Source organism: Aphis gossypii, chromosome 2, assembly GCF_020184175.1.
Source record: "Aphis gossypii isolate Hap1 chromosome 2, ASM2018417v2, whole genome shotgun sequence".
Taxonomy (NCBI): domain Eukaryota; kingdom Metazoa; phylum Arthropoda; class Insecta; order Hemiptera; family Aphididae; genus Aphis; species Aphis gossypii.
Window position 1 is genome coordinate 51733270 of NC_065531.1, and position 19285 is coordinate 51752554.

General features: G+C 26.1%; 1 protein-coding gene across 1 annotated transcript; it reads left to right on the forward strand.

The window, feature by feature from the left end:
• The first annotated feature begins 91 nt into the window (after window positions 1-91).
• LOC114128235 (probable ATP-dependent RNA helicase DDX31) lies at window positions 92-18940 on the forward strand. Its single transcript, XM_027992709.2, has 11 exons — window positions 92-363; window positions 440-670; window positions 3026-3292; window positions 3358-3578; window positions 3683-3941; window positions 4019-4210; window positions 4656-4846; window positions 5012-5072; window positions 5206-5305; window positions 6173-6338; window positions 18731-18940. Exons 1-11 carry the CDS (start codon window positions 247-249, stop codon window positions 18852-18854), a joined length of 1929 nt encoding a protein of 642 aa, XP_027848510.1. The 5' UTR covers window positions 92-246; the 3' UTR covers window positions 18855-18940.
• The last annotated feature ends 345 nt before the right edge of the window (window positions 18941-19285 follow it).

The following is a 19285-nucleotide window of genomic DNA, read 5'->3' on the forward strand; positions in this document are numbered from 1 at the left end:
AGTTGTTTTTTGTTATCATTTTATCAACATTGTTTAATTGTTCTTATCATTATGATTGCACGTGTTGTTTTAAGGTTACTGATAGGAATTCAAACTTCAAAATTAAAATTTGTATATTTGTTAATTAATAATAATTTTGATTTGTTTAAGAGAATATACCATTTAATGTACCAATTAACGAATCAATATTTTGTAGTAAGTTTATAAATAATTACGTATCATTTGATTATACATTATCTATTTAGTATGAATTGTGACGAATTTGGCGATGGTCTAGAAAATGACTGTGTTATAAATCGGGAAAAAGATCCTGTAAACTCAAGAGTGTTCGGTGTTAATCGAAGATCAAATTTTTCAAGAAAAGTAAAAATAACTAATAAATTATATTCAAAATTTTGTTGAATACTATTAACATAATATACTGTTTTTTTGTTCTTAGGAGAAAGGCAATGATGCTAGATTAAATGGAAAAAATTCAAATTATCAAAAGAAAAATAACAATGACAAAAAAAGTGGATATGTATCTTCAATGTTTAGAAATAATCCAGAAGTACAATTGCCTGTGGCTATTCTTAATAAACAAGTTGACATTCAAGCTATTAATAAAAATAAGAATTCGTTGTTTTCCACCTCAACATATAAGGATTTGACTGATCTGCATGCTCATATGGTTTGTTAAAAATATATATTTTTTTTTAATTATATATATTCATATAGGTATTAATGCATAATAATATATTAATTTTGAAGTACCTATTTTAACAAAATATTAACTATTTTTTAAATAATAGGTTTTCAATTAAATATTCTTTATTAATATTAGGGTGTTGAACTTTAAATGAGTTAAAATGAGTTATATTCAGTGCTTGTAAGTAGTTCATGCCTTATAAAATGCCTAAATAAGCATACTCTTTTGCACTAAAAACTGGCAAACTGTGCCTTAGAAAGTTCAAAAATATACATTATAATATGCATTAAAAATATTAAAATATGCGGATTTAAAAAAGAAGGAATTTTTAAGTAATAGTATTTGAATATTTTTTATTGATATTGATGAATTGAACGATATACATTAAAATAACGACCAAAATATTCCAAACTCAAGAATAAATCATTGTAAAAGTATCAAAAAGATAAGACTACTTCATATAACATGTTTTTCACTAATTGCTTATGTAGGCACAATACACTAATAAACTGAATGAAATGATGACTACTGTATTGTTTTTAATAATTTTACATTGCTATAATTCTCATATATTTTAGGGTAAATGGACAATTTCCTCCTGATTGTTTTTGGTGTAATATGATATTTTCCCCTCAAAATATTTTTTATGCAGACATTTCCCCCCATTTTTAGTATAATACATTATAATTATAAATGTAAAAGGTGTTTTGTAAAATTCTTTCTTATTGCACACTAAATTTGTGGTACAAATGTAGCATGTAAATTGCAAGCCTCGAATCTTGATCTATTATTGTTCAGGCTCTACGTTTATCAGCCTGTGAGTTATCAGGTTAAATTATAGCCATTAAGCTTGGCGTTGCCCGTGAGACTCTCTTATGATAATGCGAGCAGTGTATTATGAGGTAGGCAATCCACTTGTGGTGGATTGTGAACCCTGCGAGATGTGCATAAGCTTATCATTTCTAACCATTAAGTTTCAGTTATATTAATTGTTTTTTTCTATGGTGAATAAGATACAATAATGTGTCATCTCGTGGTTTTTATATAATTGGTTAAACAATCTGACTTACCTATTTTATTTATTTATTTTATATTTTTATATTATTTATACATTTTTTATTTTAATTATAATTTTTTATAAAGTTGGTATAACAATCTGATTTATTTTGTTTATTTATTTTTTTAAATTTTTTTTTACCAATTTCAACCCTTTTAAATCGAAATTTTAAAAATTGGGTGACGTGGTGACACTTAGGAAGGTATTTGGTTATTTGGACTAATTCAGTGAAAAAAAAATTGGAAAAAAGATAAATAGCGTTGTCACAAAATGGATACTTATAAAAAGCCTGTTCTTTTATATATATAAGGATAATAGGTAGCTAAAATATTGTCTACATAAAATAAAATATAAACAATAAAACTAATAAAATTGGCTAAAAATTCCAACATAAAAACCGATACATTTTGTAAAAAACTTTTGATCCCTAATTCTTTTGTTATTTTTAAATACATATTTTTCAATGTTACTAGCTAATACAGTATGCTAATACTATTATATTTTATTTAGACAATCTTTTAAATATTACTATTATTTTATTGATTAAAAATATACATCTATAATAAATTGGTATTCGGAAAAAAAGCTGATATCAAAATACGGTAAAAAAAAGTCCTGACTATAGAAAAAAAAAGACCCATACCAACAAATACATAACACTTTTTTTTTTTTAAATTTTACAATGTACTTTTACTTCAATTTAATTATGTAACACTTTTTTTGACGTATGTAATATGAATCTATAACCATAGGTACCTATATGATATATATTAAATTATATACCTAACCTAACCTATGACAATTATTTAAAAAAAATTTAATATAATAATATAAATAAGAATTTGGTTTAAATAGACCATTTAAACTAACTTAATTAATTAAATAGCATTTAAGAGCTTAAAACAAAAATATATACAATTAATAAGTAAAAAAAAATCATAATGTAAGTTCATATCATAATATATATTAGTGTAAACATTTTTGTTGAATATTCTTTGGGTATATCCATAATAATATGTTAAACAAATTAAAGATAGTAATTTGAATGACAAGTTATTCCTGTTAACCATATTTTTTATTTCCAAGTACCTATTTAAGTGTTATTTAAATAAATTATGGTTTATAATTATTCAAATGAGGACATGACTCATGAGTCTTAAAGTCTTCAGTATAATTATCTATTATTTATTTAGATATTTAGTTAATACTTAAGTTTTTTTTATTATAATAATACCATTTATGTCTAGTATTCATTTTTCAATTTTTTTCCTTGATAATAGATTGCTAATTTGGAACAAACATTAGGAGTGACAAAATTAACAACAGTTCAAAGTCAAACAATTCCAATCTTACTTTCTGGTAAAGATGCAATGGTTCAATCTGAGACGGGTAGTGGTAAAACATTTGCGTATGCTGTTCCGCTTATTGAGTCGTTACATAATATTCGACCAAAACTATCTAGAACTGATGGCCTTAGGGCATTAATCATTTTACCAACCAGAGAACTAGCATTACAAACCTATGAAAATTTTATCAAGTTATTAAAGGTAAGATTATAAAAGTATACAATATTATAAATATTAAATTAATAAAAAATTGTATAATTTTGTAGCCTTACACATGGCTTGTGCCTGGTATGTTTACGGGTGGCGAAAAAAGAAAATCTGAAAAGGCTCGTATGAGAAAAGGCATTACAATACTTATTGGAACACCAGGACGATTATTAGATCACGCACAGAATACCAAGTCAATATCTTTTAAATCACTTCAATGGTTGATAATTGATGAAGCTGATAGAATGCTCGATCTTGGATATGAAAAAGATATTATGAGGTAAGGATATTTGAATATTTATTTAACTAAAAATGTAATACAAGTATTTACCATGTAATATACCAGTATATAATGTAATATTGATTCAACAATTTATATTTCAGTATTTTATCTGTTATTAATGAACATCGTGATGAGTCTATACCTCGACAAACAGCCTTATTATCAGCAACTTTGTCTGAAGGAGTCCAACGGCTTGCAGGATTGTCATTGAAAGATCCGGTTTACATTGATGCATCTTCAATAGGGAATACAGATTCAGAATGTTTAGCAATACCAGACAGTCTTTTACAATATTATGTTTTAGCTCCTCCTAAATTAAGACTAGTTACCCTTTCTGGCGTTTTGTTACAAAAATTACAAGTAAAAATCTATTCAATTAAAAAATTATTCTGATATAAGTATTTAAAACTTTTTAATAACTATATTTATTTTCACAGAAAGGTCAAATTTCAAGCAAAACATTAGTTTTTATGGCCACTCAAGATATGGTTGACTTTTATACAGAATTATTAACCACTGTTCTAACTTGCTTAACCATGTTTAAACTTCATGGTAATATGACTCAAGTAGAACGTATGGAAGTTTTTAAATCATTTAAAGCTGCTAATCACGGAGTTTTATTTTGCACTGTATGTTATTCATTTTCTATATTATAATAATTTATTTTAATTATTAATTTATATATTAAAAGTTGGTTGAGTTATTTATAAGAAAATAATTGTTATTGTTTTTTTGTTAATCAATTTCAAATAAAAACAGATAGTTTATAAAGCAGAATATTTTCGTGATTTCAAACAATAAACCAAAATTATCAGTATCCAAGTAATAATGTTTTTCTTTAAAGGTTTATTGTATGTTATATAAATATCTAAATTAATAAGTTACTAGAAAGTAAAAATATTTCTATTCTAAATTGTTAATTGTTGCCTTGCATTTTGGTATTAAAATTTAATTATGTAGAAATATTTAGCATTTATCTATAATTTTTGTTATCATTAAAAAAAAAATAAAGAATAGCCTTAATAAATATATGTGAATAAATATGGTAGTTAGATTATTATTTATTATTTTCAGGATGTAGCATCAAGAGGGCTAGATTTACCTTTAGTAGATCGTATTATACAGTACAATGCTCCAATAACACCCACAGACTATGTTCACAGAGTTGGTCGAACTGCACGAGTTGGTCAGAAGGGAGAAGCGACATTATTTTTGACACCACATGAAGCTATGTTTATAGCTAAACTTCAAGATCATTCTATTATGTAAGACTTAAATTCAATTACTATAATAAATCATAAGAAACTATAAAAACATATAAATTACATTTTATATTAAAGAAATTATTAATAAATATTTGTTAAGAATTACTAATCATATTGCTATTATTATAAAGTAGAAAATTTCTAATTATTGTATTTATATTTTAGAGCTTCCGAATTAAAAATGGATAAATGTTTGACATCAATTCTCACAATGGAATTTGAAGGTGTAAGTATATTAAAATTATTAATCAAAATACACCTAACTTTAATGTTTTTATTTATTTTATTGTTTGTACAAAAATAAACTTTTTATTTTTAAATGTCAGTTAAAAATATAATTATTATTTATTTTTCATAAGGAACATGTGAAAACAGCTGAAATGGCAGCTAATATATTACAATCTCGCTTTGAAACTGCAGTACTTGAACAAGATCGTCTTCATGAATTAGGGTGCAACGGTATAAACTATTATCGTCATAATCATTATTGATATTATTAAATATTTTTGGCATTTGTGAGAGCATTAATTAAATATTCTATTTTTGTTTATTTCATCACTTGTGATTCAGTACTTTGGTAGTATAAAGTACATTAAATACTTTAAATCAATAATTATGATAATATATTAATTTGTCATACATTTACTAATGAGTAAAAATTCAATGTAAAATATACATGTATTTAATTGTTGACACTTGAACATTTTATATGAGTTATATGTTATATTGAAGACTTAAAGTAATATAACTGAATTTTATTATTTTAAATCCTTAAGAGGACGCTATACCCGCTTGTGTTGTCTCTGTCTTATACACATGTAACATAGTTAAAAACTGTTTTGCGCAGGACAACTTTACTCCTTCAATATTTATATCAACATTTTAAATCGCATTGAGAAGAATTTTACCTGTGTTGTAGCGTTTTAACTTTTTTGATAGTGGTAACCAATAATTTTTAATAATTAAATGAAAAAAACCTTAAGTTCTCAAACCGATAACTTTAATTGTATTCGTGTTATCAAAAAAATTAAAACACTACGACACAGGTAAAGTTCTTCCCAATGGGATTTATAATTTTGTTTGTTTTGATTAAAATATTGAGGGAGTAAAGTTGTTCCGCGCAAAACAGTTTTTAACCATGTTACGCCTGTATAAGACAGACAACACATGCGGGTATAGCGTCCTCTTAAGCAACATATAATATTAAACAATAAATAATCAATCATAAAACTATATTAGATTTCTACTACATGAATACCAATTTTTACTAATAATTATTGATAGTATTTAATACTAAATTATTTACCATTTAATTGTATATTGCAGCTTTCAAGTCATGGGTTAGATCTTATGCAAGTTATCCAAAAAGTAGTCGAGAAGTTTTTAACTTCAAAGATTGCCATCTTGGTCATTATGCTAAGAGCTTTGCTTTACGAGATGCACCAAGAATAATTGGAGGAATCGGTAAACCAAAGAAAGATCCTAGAATGAAGTAAGTAAATTTTATTAATTTATACTTATAAAATTATTATAATTATTAAATTTAACAAAAATAAAAAATATAATAGATATATCAATAATTATATGTATAAATCATGTTTATAGTGTAAAGATGTATTTTTCATGTTTATTCGAAAAAAAATTTTTATGATTTTTTTATTAACATTGAACAATGTCAATTTTAAAAAAGAAATATGGATATATCCTTACTTTTATAATATGTTAGATTAATTATTTACTAAAATCAATGATAAAAGCATATAATTTTTAAATATCTTTAATAGTATACTAATAATATATATATAATAATTTAATATTATATTAAGTATAAAAACTGCAATTGTTTAAACAAATATAAATTAAAATTAAATTACTGATGCATGATGCTAGTACGAGTGTATGAAGTGAAACTACTTTACTAAGGGTATAAGAAAAAATTTAGTGGCATGACTAACAGGTTGAAATAACAGTTTGGGTCCATCACAGCTGATGACATGTTTAAATAGAGGCTTATTGCTTGTAGACTTTTTTCGATATATTGTTGGCATTACCTAAGATGCACAATGTGGAGGTCACATATCTAGTATTCTATACATTTATAAGAATGTTCATTTATTTTTTGAAAATAAATATGACAATCTGAATCATTTATATATAATAATAATAATAATTTTGTTTCTATAGTAACAATAACAAACGTGTCATTCTAATCAGTCGGTCGCCGGACTAAATATTTTTGTCATACTCTCAGTAAAGAAGTTTCACTTCAATATTAAATAGAAATAATAACAACCTTTAGCAAATTAAAAATTTACCTCCAGGATACCAAAAAAGACATAATATGTTTGAGTAACAATTTATAATTATTTCTTAGTATTATTATTATAATAATAGAATAACTTATATAAATAATAAAACTTTGCTTTTAACACAGTTAATAATTGCTAAATATGTAAAATAAAGTTAAATTTAGGTACCTAAGTTAAAAATACCTTGGTAGAAAATGTTTAGGTTTTAATAATAAAATATAAAGCTGAAAAGTAGGTTATTACTGACTTCACTAAAGGATGATTAGGCATGATGAGGTCCTAGGGCTCTGGACTTGGAAGAGCTCTCGACCTTTGTAAATATTATTTGTATTTACAAAACTTTGATTTAATTTTAAAATTGATGTCGCACTGTTATGGGTACTAATAAAAGTGCAAAATATATCATATTTCATTTAAGAGGATGAGCTGGATTGAATTTTTAAATGATCAATAGAAAAAAATGTAGACAACGTAAAATGAATTAAATAGTTACATTAAACTTTGTTTTGGTAACATACATAGATGAGAGCCAATACTTATAATTCCCCGGGGACTTCAATTTATAATTACGCATTTGGGTATATTAGATTAGTATTTAATTTTGAAATAATTAAGACATTTGAGAGTAAAAATGTTTTTATATATTTTTTGTATGATAATCTGAAGTTTATTTTAGTCTTTGAATGCATTCAATTTTTAATTTCTAAATCTTAAAATTAAAAACATATTATGTTTATATATCTCTTAAAATATGTATAATTAATCATTATTTATTATAAATTCATTCTCACCCCAATAATGACAATAGTTTAACTGACTTTTATACAATTTTTAATGATTTTTCACTACTACTCATGATTTGTTCTGTTATAGTTGTAATATTGTTAAGGTCTGGTGGACTGGAAAATTGTTATTGAAATACAATTCTTAAGTTTATTTTTTTAAACATATTTTCTTTGGTTTAGGTAATTGATTCTTAAGATACAATTGTTAGTGTTTTGAACGTTAAGTGAAACCATTTTTGGCCTTAAAACGTTTCATTATAAATTACAGTTTGTTATGTCATATTATATTCAAGGTAATCAAATTGCAGTACTTTAATATTTGTAATAAATAAATATATTTTATGTGTTAATCAAAAATTTAAGAATAATAAGCGATTAGACCTTGGACGTATTTAAGTAAACCACTATAAGGTATAGTCGTATAGGCTATTATTCTGTTATACTAGGGTATCAAATACCTAATATGTTACCAAACCAAGACAATTTAAATAAATTAAAATTATAGATGTATATTTCTACAACTATTTTGAGGAAATTAAAATAATGATGAAAAACAGGCGAGAGGAGCTAGGATGTTAGCAATCAAAATATTCACGGTACTGACTCAATGTGTACGGCAATGTACGGCTTTACTTGTTCAACTTGAAACCAAATGTTAACAAATATTCATTTTTCTGGCTTGAAGATTTGCACCGTTTTTCTATAAGTGCCCGATTGTTTCGAACTGTGTGATAATCGATTTCAAACACAAAAGACGACAGCAAAAGTGTGAAAATGGAACGGTTTTCTTTCAAACACTCCACTTTCCATTGTGTAAATGATTGTAGTATGATTACTGTGTTCAGCTTACTGAAAAATTACTCTTAATTTGTTTTCCTGGCTAAGTTGATGGATTCTATATGCTACCTGCATATTGTTGTTTATAGATAATATTACTTCGTTTGTACTGTACTATATATTTTGATCAACCGAATGGAAAATTCAATGCAAACCAAAATTGTTAGCAATAGAAAATGAAATCGTCTGTAAATTGGTAACGATATATTGACATATCATATAGCTATCAGTTTCTATAAAAGTATATTAAATTGTTGTACATCCATCTCGTTATTTTTGTATATGTTGTTAAAAAATACAAATATTTCTACCATATCGTAATACGTTATTACAGTATTATATTATACACATTGTGGATTACATTATTACTTATTACAAATACATTTAACTAGGATGTAGTGCAGATGTGCGGTGTCCAATTATTAGGACTAGGGTCCATGAGTAATATGCACTCGACTCAATAAAATATTGCAATGTTAAGTTACGATGATTAAAAAATAAATATTGATGCTTATTACTGTTACGGAAATAGATTCTATTATTTTTAAGTATTTTCTTTTTTTTTCAGATATTTACTTCTTGTATAAAATCATAAAAAGTTTTTCTAAGTATCTAATTAATTGTTTGGTATAGTATTGTAATACCACATAATTTAGTAGAATTCTTACAAATTTTGAATTTTATAATTCACATATTACAGCCAAATTTGTTATTATAAAAATGGTGATTTTTAATTATTTTAAATCTGAATGCTATAATTATTGAATATATTGGTTTACTCAAAAAATGGTTAAGAATAAATGTTTATCGTTTTTGTAAATTAATTTTTTCAAAAAGTATTTATTTAAAAATGAACTTTTAATGATTAACTGTATTTTCATCTATTAAGGTGTTTATGTACTTCAATCCCACACAAGATGCATGCGTTCTAATTAATTGTTCGTTTTCCGTATTTCAGCATCTAATAAAAGTCGAAGTAAATTGGTGCCATTTTTTCTCTTTTCACTTTTGTCTTAACTTAAATTTATAAATAAATTCGTTATTTATTGATTCATGATAAATCAAATTCTTCTTTAAACTTTTTTGTCGTTATTATTAACACACTTATGTTTTATTTTTTTATTTTATTTATTTTTTTTTTTTTTGGTATGTAATATTTACACAATATAACACGTTATAACCAAAGAAAATTAAGTACCCATATTTTAGAAATAACTGTGTACTATATAATTTAAAATGAAAAAGAATTATGTACATTGTGTTGTTGTCAAGCTTATTACTGATTTAACATGATGTAATAATAATACATTTCATACATAATATATTATACTTCTTAAGCTGCGTCATAGGATTATTTTTTTAATTTTCCGGCTTGAAGATGAAACGTTTTCTGAAACGATCTATTATAGATATTGTGTCTTCGTCGTCGCAAGTCATAATAATATGAGATCCGATTGTTATTTATTTTGTTATTAGTTCTACAGTTTGCAGTAACAATGCCTAGGCGATGCGTACTTGAAAAGATTTTGGTTACAGGTCAATTGTTATTGTCAGAGCGGTTCAGCTGGAAAATCGGGCTCTTGGAATCGAGGAGGGGGAGGGTAAACAACAATAAGATATCCAATTATTTGGCTCGGACCAATTACCGATTGGATGTGCGCCTTGGGTTTCCCGATTATGTAACCGCATATGCGCCATCTAATTTTCAAGGACGATTGGAACATTTTTCTTGTTCTTTTTTTATCGACCGTATACGTATAATGTATTATAAATTATAATAAACTCTAAAAAAGTATAAACGAAAGTATTCTAACAATTATTTTACCATGAATGTATTTATAATAGAATGAAACTGTTTTAAATCGGATAGGTATTTGTGTATAAATTCAGTAGCTATATGTAGGTTACAACTTGACTTAAATTTTAACAATCATCGTAAAAAATATATGCATAATAATATGTCATTTAACAAATTCAGATTTATCCATTTTGTGTTAGTAGGGTTATAAAGACCTGATGTTATTTCATATTTGTGTCTCGTCAAAAATTAGTGGAATATAAAATTTTTCACGAATTTAGTACAATTATATATCTATATAGGTACAATATGCAATAAATCCATTTTAACACACAAACTTATGTAATATATAGTTATTATGACTTATTATATTTGTTTTATTTAAGTAATAATTATCAAATTGTTGTCTGGTTTTTTATTTTTATACCTACCATTAATATATTTAAACTAACAATTCATGTGAAAAAAATATTTTTATACGATCATGGCTGCATTAATCAACACCCACTAAAGTTCTAAAAAAAATTTTAAAACTACATCCGCGATTTGTTTTATGAACAAGTAACCGTAATTATAACAACTGATTATACTGCTAACGAGTTAGCAAATATGTAATATATTTTCATATTGTTGTAAGACATTTTATAAAATAAATATTATTATCAATTACTATGCTACATATAGGTAATCCAAGTCACTTTTACCCTAATCCTTGGATCTGCCGTTTTTCTTAGACTCCCCATAGTAATTATTCAGACGGTGTATTATGTAACGAAACTGTATAATAATATTATAATAATACAATATAATTTTTCTAGTATAATCATGTTTATAATCATCGAAAGTCCATTCATTTATTGTAACATAAGTATCACTGTATATTATGTGTGCTGTATGCAGTGAAATGTTAAAAATCTTGATATTACGTTTAGAGTATCTACTATACGATATTATTACCCATATTTTTATGTCCTTTTATATCTATATAATAATATTATACTATATATAGTTCTGTATAAACAGTGAGAGAAGAAATACCTAAGAACACACTGCAGTATAATAGTCAAGTGGGTTACATTATATATTCGTCTCGATTTGATATAGATATTATGTCTACAACAAAACACTATATAATATTATATAACTACACCGGACACCCAAATAAATCTTTAAAAATGCGTTTTATTTCTTGGCAATATCACAACAGCCCATTAAATTATTTCCCTTAATTTCCCTTGTTAATTTCTGCTGACAAATCACCAGTAATTTTGATCTCGGACACTATATAATAATTTTTTCTTCACTAACAACATGTAATTTGCCGCAGTATGTGTATAGTTAGGGAATTCTGTAGCAGTTTATTACTAACATGCGGTATGTAAACTCATTTGACCGAAGAACACATCGTTTATACCGGGTAATCCATTTAACAGAAGACACTCATTATTTCAAAAACTATTGTCGTTTTTAAATATATTTTTTTTACACTATTTTGTATTGTTAAAAACAATCTTTCTATAAAAAATTAACTTTTAATAATAACATGCTTCTTTAGTTCTTTATTTTAATATAGATATTTTTCGAAATTCCTAATTCAATGTATAAGATTAAAATTTTGGACTATATAAGTTTAAGAGTTATTTAATTACTTTAAGCACTTTTAAGTTTTAAGTTACTTTAACTTTTAAGTACCCCACACAAAATTTTAGTCAACTACTTCGTTCATTTAATCTTTATAATTTTTAGTTGTAACCAATAAAATACTTGTCAAAAATTTGATTTTTCATAGATGTAAAAACTTCAAGTAATTTTGCTTTAGAATATAAAATTAAAAATGTACGTTGTTGCTTAATGTTTAAAATATTAAAAACTTTAAAAATGATAACAATACAATTTAAAATATTAAAATTTGTAAAGTATAATTTTAGGTTTTTATATTCAAAGATTTTTATTTGACCCTGTTATTTGTTGAACTATTAAAAAATAACAACATTGATAGCCTTTAACACTAAGTTCTAAGCTTTAATCATTAACTTTGGATCCGTAAACATTTTTTGATTTTAAATTTTATAGGGATTTTTGGCAGTATAATTGTGATATATAGTTAGTACTTATTGGGTCTTATCGGAGTGTGGGGTTCTTAAAAGTTCTGCTTTTTAAAGTTTAATTCCCAATACGTTCATATATTTGAAATTTTCCCTAAATATTTGTATTAGCATTTTATTAACGTATTTAATATAATTTTAAAAATATTTGATTTCTTTTTATGCTATTATATAGATATTTTAAATGTTTAGCATCTTCAGTTTTTTTTTCATTTATGTACAATGAAGTTCTTTTTATTTTTAAACACTTAACAATTAAATGTACAATACAATATTGTGTTCCTCATAAGTTGTTCTTACAAGAATTATATATTTTAACAATTTTATGTTTTAAGTTCTAATGTTGATAAAATTGGATAATTTAGATGAATTTTAGTTATTTTGTTGCATTTTAGAAAACATAGGTTGTTAATTTGTTAATTTATCAATACATTTAAATTTAACTCCTTCCTTACAACAACTGACTTAATGACTGGGTATTCTCGATGTTTATTACATTTTGTTATAAAAAATGATGTACCTACAGATTTAAAATTTGCATGCAATTGAAAAATCAAGCAATAAAAAAAAAATATGTTAGTTTTATTTTGGATTATGTACTTTTTTAATGATTTAAATATCTTATGAGAGTTTATTTAATGTTGGAATGGACAAATGTAAACACGACTTGAATTAATGTAAGAAAGTTTCAGGAAACATGCGCTTAAAAATACAAAAATAGCAAAGCATAAATTAAAGAATTCGTAAGAATAATAAACATGATTTTCAACTATTCAAAAATAAATAATTTTACAATGATACAAAATTATATTTTAAATTTAAAAAAAAAATAACAAATGAATTGTTTATTCAAAATATTTCCATAAATATTATTTCATGGAATTAAAAAAAAATACATAATATATAGGTAACATTTTCAGAAGGTATAATGGAATGGATAATAATTGTATGATTGTTATAATAACAAAAATAATTTAGACTTAGTTTACATGTTTAATTAAATATGCATTTAATTGATTGGAGTTCAGTTAAAATGTACATTTTTTTATATGTCTGTAAAGACGGCAATAGTGATAGTAATATGCCATTAGTGCATTGTTGTAGAATGTGCAGTGTATAATCTATAGATATGCATACTAACTTTGTAGAAGCCGAGTATTGATACATTTATATAGGTAGGTAGGTATATAGTGTTTTTTTCGTGATATTTTTGATTCTTGGAGTTGGATTTAAATTCGTTTCGGCTGCCGCCCGTCGGGGTCGACACTGTTTAAAAACTTATTAATTTCTCGACGCACACTGATTATAATCGAACAACAATCTCATTGTTTATAAGGCGAGCGCGACGAAGAAAAAAAATTTAAACACAAAAAAGATATGTGTATACTATATAGGTACACGGTGAAGAAGGTTTTTAAATTCTGGTAGCTGCAGGGGTTCTCATAGTCTGCCCCCCATCGGTCCTGTGTTTATCGGTCGCAGCTCCCGTCTGACAAAATCCTTTCATCATTATCGCCACATCACACCCTTTTGTTTGATACGCGCACATACTCACTCGATCACTATTGTATAGTTTAAAACTTGATACATATTATATACTGCACCAGCAGATATAGACACGTTATTAACTGCTGCCTCACTTATTATTATTATCATTACCATCATCATCAATTGTGTTATAATGATTAAAATGGTTCGGGGGCCTTTTTCCGATCCTCTTTTGTTATCGACTAATAAACATTATGCCGAGACAATGGTTTTTTTTCACTCGTCCTAGGCCTATTATAGTTTATCAATAATTTTTAGGAAAATTTTACAATTTTTTTTAAGCATTATTATACTGTATACCTAAATATTTTAACAATATAAACATATTAAACTATTGCTGCAGCTCACTTATTAATATTCTTTTACATAATATGTTTTCATCTAAAAAAGTCTTTGCTAAAAAATGGAGTGATTATAATTACATCGTTGTTGCGTTAAGTATAGATGTACGTCAATATAACTAATTTAATCAAACCAATTGTAATATCTAATAATAATATATTCAGTGTCTTAAAAATTTCAAATTCATTAATTAGTGTTATGATATACCATTATTATTAATTTTTCCACGGGAGGTCAATGATATGAAAAGTATGATGCGAATTCAATTACATATTAGGTCATTAAAAAGCAGTGCATCAGCTTCAGAATGTTATAAATTCAAATTGTTAAGTCAAATATTATCGATTGTCTGTGTATTATAATATGTATAATAAGTTATAAACTGTAAATAAAATAATACATATATAAGTATATAAAAATACTATAAATATATATATACATATATAATCATTAATTTTCTAATGAAATATGTGATTGAATAAATTTTTTGTTAACTTTAAATGGTGTATATTTTGTCAGTATAATAGCATATAACAATGTTAAATTTTTAGATAATACTAATTTTATATTACATTTAATGTTGAATAAAAACAAAGTACCTAATTTTAATGATATTACCTACATCGTTTGCAAGGAATTTCTTCCGGAAAACCGAATTTGGTGTTGAATAAAATAAAGACTATATTTAACATGATGTATCCGATGCAGGGGTGCGATTCCACCCCGTATCACGTATTATTGTATTATTTCCGGTGGTTTACAAATATGAACCACATTAGGTTTAGGTATTAGGACTTACCTGGTTTGGTAACGTGTGAGACGCGCCAATCGTATTGATTAATTATCATTTCGTGCAAAACGAGTTTTCCGTATAATAGGGATTTCTGCGAAGCGTGGTGTGCGGAGAGAATAGGGACAACCCTCTCTCTCACGATAAAATTATGAGAAACGTTTTAAAAATAAACATCACCAGTATACGTTGGATCGCATGCGTGTGATATAAAATAGGGTGTTGTGTTGCTCTTAATCCCGCGGTTGTTAATAATGATAATTAACATCGGGCTCGCGCAAGCACACGTGACGATAACAAAAGAGCCTTTCAAAACATTCATTTATTTATTGTTCAAGATGCTCGTCGTCCATTAATTTCTCAACTGGATCTCGACCATATCACAATCATAGCAATAATATAATAATAATAATGATGATGATAATGTAATAATATATGTCTTATATGATATTGGATATAGAACAAAAGGATCTGCGTCGCATCCACCCTCCTTCCCTTATTACAATACAACCCATACTTTTATACATGATATATATATATAGGTATATAGAACTCACGACTCTTGACTGATACGCTCCCTTTACCGTTATATTATGTTACTAAGAAAACCCTGAAATTATTTGTCAATATTTTAAATTTACAGTAAAAAACCACTTTTCTTCAGCCATAGCCGTATAAATAATATTGCTTAGGTATGAGCAAGTTAAATTTCTGCAGTAAATGATGATTGAGAATATATGGATACCAAGAATATTTGAGCAGTAGCACTAGAAAATGTACCTATAATAAATACATTTATTATTAAAAAGGCACAAAAAAAAGAAAATTTAATTAAGTTTAAAATTTAAAAAGAAATGCTTCTGATTTAAATTTAACTCCAAAAATGATGGTAATCTCTGTATAATTTTGTATAGGTGCCACTACAGTTTTAACCAAAATAATATTTCAAACCTAATTAAGAACCTTGTTTCAAAAATTCTATAATAAAATTGTTTCTATTATTATAAAAAGTATCTTCAGACACAACAATAAATAAAAATAACATACCTAAGATAAAATTTATACATAATTCTTCAATTCATTCAGAATCTAAAATATACCTTTTTAATCATGGCAAATATTTATGTACGAATTTATAATAGTTTCTAAATTTGTTAATCAATTAGAACAATTTTCAAAGGAGCCTGGAATGAGAATTATTTAATGGATATTTGGATTGAGATAGCCTGAGTTTGTGGTTCTTAGCAAATTTATCACCCCTCGAATTTAACGTTTATAGTTATGCCTTATGTTGTCCTATGTACGTACTCTCGGTTGTGTAACTGGAATCGACCGTTATCAGCGCGGGTGACGCAATTGTGATTTTATACGTTTGACCGTCGCCGCTGCCACCACCAACCGATTCGCGGTTGTTCAGTTAGTATAAGACAAATTGCCTGGCGATTATTTGAGGTATCATTGTAAAAGTGTATAGAAAATTATAAATTAGGCCACGCCACCATTGGGGCTATTTTATATTTAGTAATCGCCACTAATCAGTTCTTTTGCACGGACAATTTAAATTTTCTACGGTCTGTCGTGAGCGCCGCACTAGACGCGAACGTCGTCACCGTCATAGTTAAGACAAGAGCTAGTTTACTTTGGCTACATAAAACCACAAACAGTTTTTGCGAAGTTTTAATAAATATACAGAGTGATTCACCAAGTACCTATGCACACAACCATTTTTTCCTTTAACCGTGTTTTTGTTTAATTCTGATTTTTGGAACTTTTACGTACCTATACATAATAATATATTTATGTATTTTTAAATAGTTAGATATTTTCTAATATAGCATATTCTGTCGTGCGACACCAACTTATTTTTTTCGTATGAGAATCACCCTTTTTTCCTGTAAATTATAAATTAGGTGATTTTTGTGAAAATGTTGATATATTTTAATTGAAATGTTAAGTTGTAATTATTGAGTTATTTAACTTTGTGTTACAATAATAATAATAATAGATTTGAAAGATACTTATGAATTATGATGATTTAAAAACTTGAGTAAATAATGATCCCATCTACATTTTATGATTTATTTACATTTGAAACATTTATACTATACATCAAATAGTATTACATATATTTCGTATTTTTGTAAGACCATTTTAAGCACTATAGTATCCTTGGTATGTACACTTCAATAGCACAACAATTTTTAGTTAAAATTTCGATATAGATACACAAATATTAAAAAATAAATCCTCTACTTAACAATTATTAAAACAGGTTATTTTTCATTAGATGTGTAGAAATTTATATCGTCGCCAGACATTCTTTAAATGGTATATAGCTAGATAACCTAAATAGTTGAAGTACCTATGGTCTTAAAGTACTTAGAAATAACAAAAATCAGAATTTGAATAAATTCATTATTAAAGAAATGAGAGTAAGCGTGTTTGATAAATCACCCTGTATAACAATATATTATGTAGGTATATAATGAGTTATTATTATTATAATGCATACTGAGCGAGCTGTCGTTGCCGGTTGACGTTGTCGCTGATGTACTCGTCTCCGTGAAAATCGGTGGCGCGGGTCACTGCATTCGTAAACAAAAATTTTTTATTTAGGAAAAATGTACAATTTATGCATGTAGTATAAAAAAGAAATTAACTAATTGAGCATACATGCAGCATATACGAGTGGAGAAATCCGCTCCGTTGACGGAATTCCGGAAGTTTGTTTACTCAATTTTTATACTCTATAAGATGAGCCATTTCCTATTTTTATACGGCGATTTGAATTGTTGGAAAGGTGATTGATTAGACGCTAATAATATAATAGACTGTAATCTGAAGATTTGAATGGCTCTGGTAACGATTTCTAAATTGCTGTTTCCCCTTTATTATCATTGATTGAGACATATTATATGAAACTCTGTGTAGATGTACAAAGGATACGGGATTGAAGGATTTTAATTTTATTTGTATTAAATATTTTTACCAATTTGCAGGATTTAACACCATATTATATTATTATAACATTTGTCCAAATAAGCTTTTAAAAGCAAATTTGAAATTAATTTATTTGTCTTGTACTAACTGCTGAGTCACAGTATATATAATATTATATTTTGTGTTCACGGTGTGCATAATATTTTAAAACTTCACAAAGGACAAAATATCGTGGAAAGGGTTAGTTTGGTCAACAACGATAGCTTTACAACATCGTTATTGATTATTTTTTAAATGATTTAATAGATGTAATTTTATTTTTTTATTATAGTTATTGTACCTATACTTAAGAGTTTAGAATGTTTTGTGTTGAGTGTATTTACATAATATTTATACAATAAAATATTTATTCGATATTTTTGTTTTTCAGAAATCAAAGAAAAATTCCTAAGACCGACAGTGGACCTCTGTTTAAGAAACGAAAATCAGATAAAGCTATTTCGGCCTCGGAGTTTGATAGTGGAATGAAGGCGAAAAAAAGGAAGATGAATTGAAATCTGTCGTGGCATGTATTAATTATTGTTTATGTAATCGGCAAAAGTTGCAATACATAATAAAGACAGGTTTTTTCAAAAAATAAGTTATAATTTATTATCTTTATTTTTCGTCTATATTTAACAATTACGATTCTGGACTGACAAAATGCACAATAGAATAGGCTAATTATAATTGCATATGTAATTAATATGACAAAAATGGCTAATTACTTCCATGATTCTAACAATTATGTACGGTTTTATTAAAAAAACGTATTATCATAGTTTTGCGTATAACCGTTGATAATGATAGTTTGAGATGTTTTTGTAGGCGTTTTAAAGTTCGACATGTGTTGTTATTATGTACATAGTATACGAATGGAGAATCGTATAATGATTAGTAATAATGAAAATAAAAAAGCGTTTTATGTATTATTTGTACATAATAT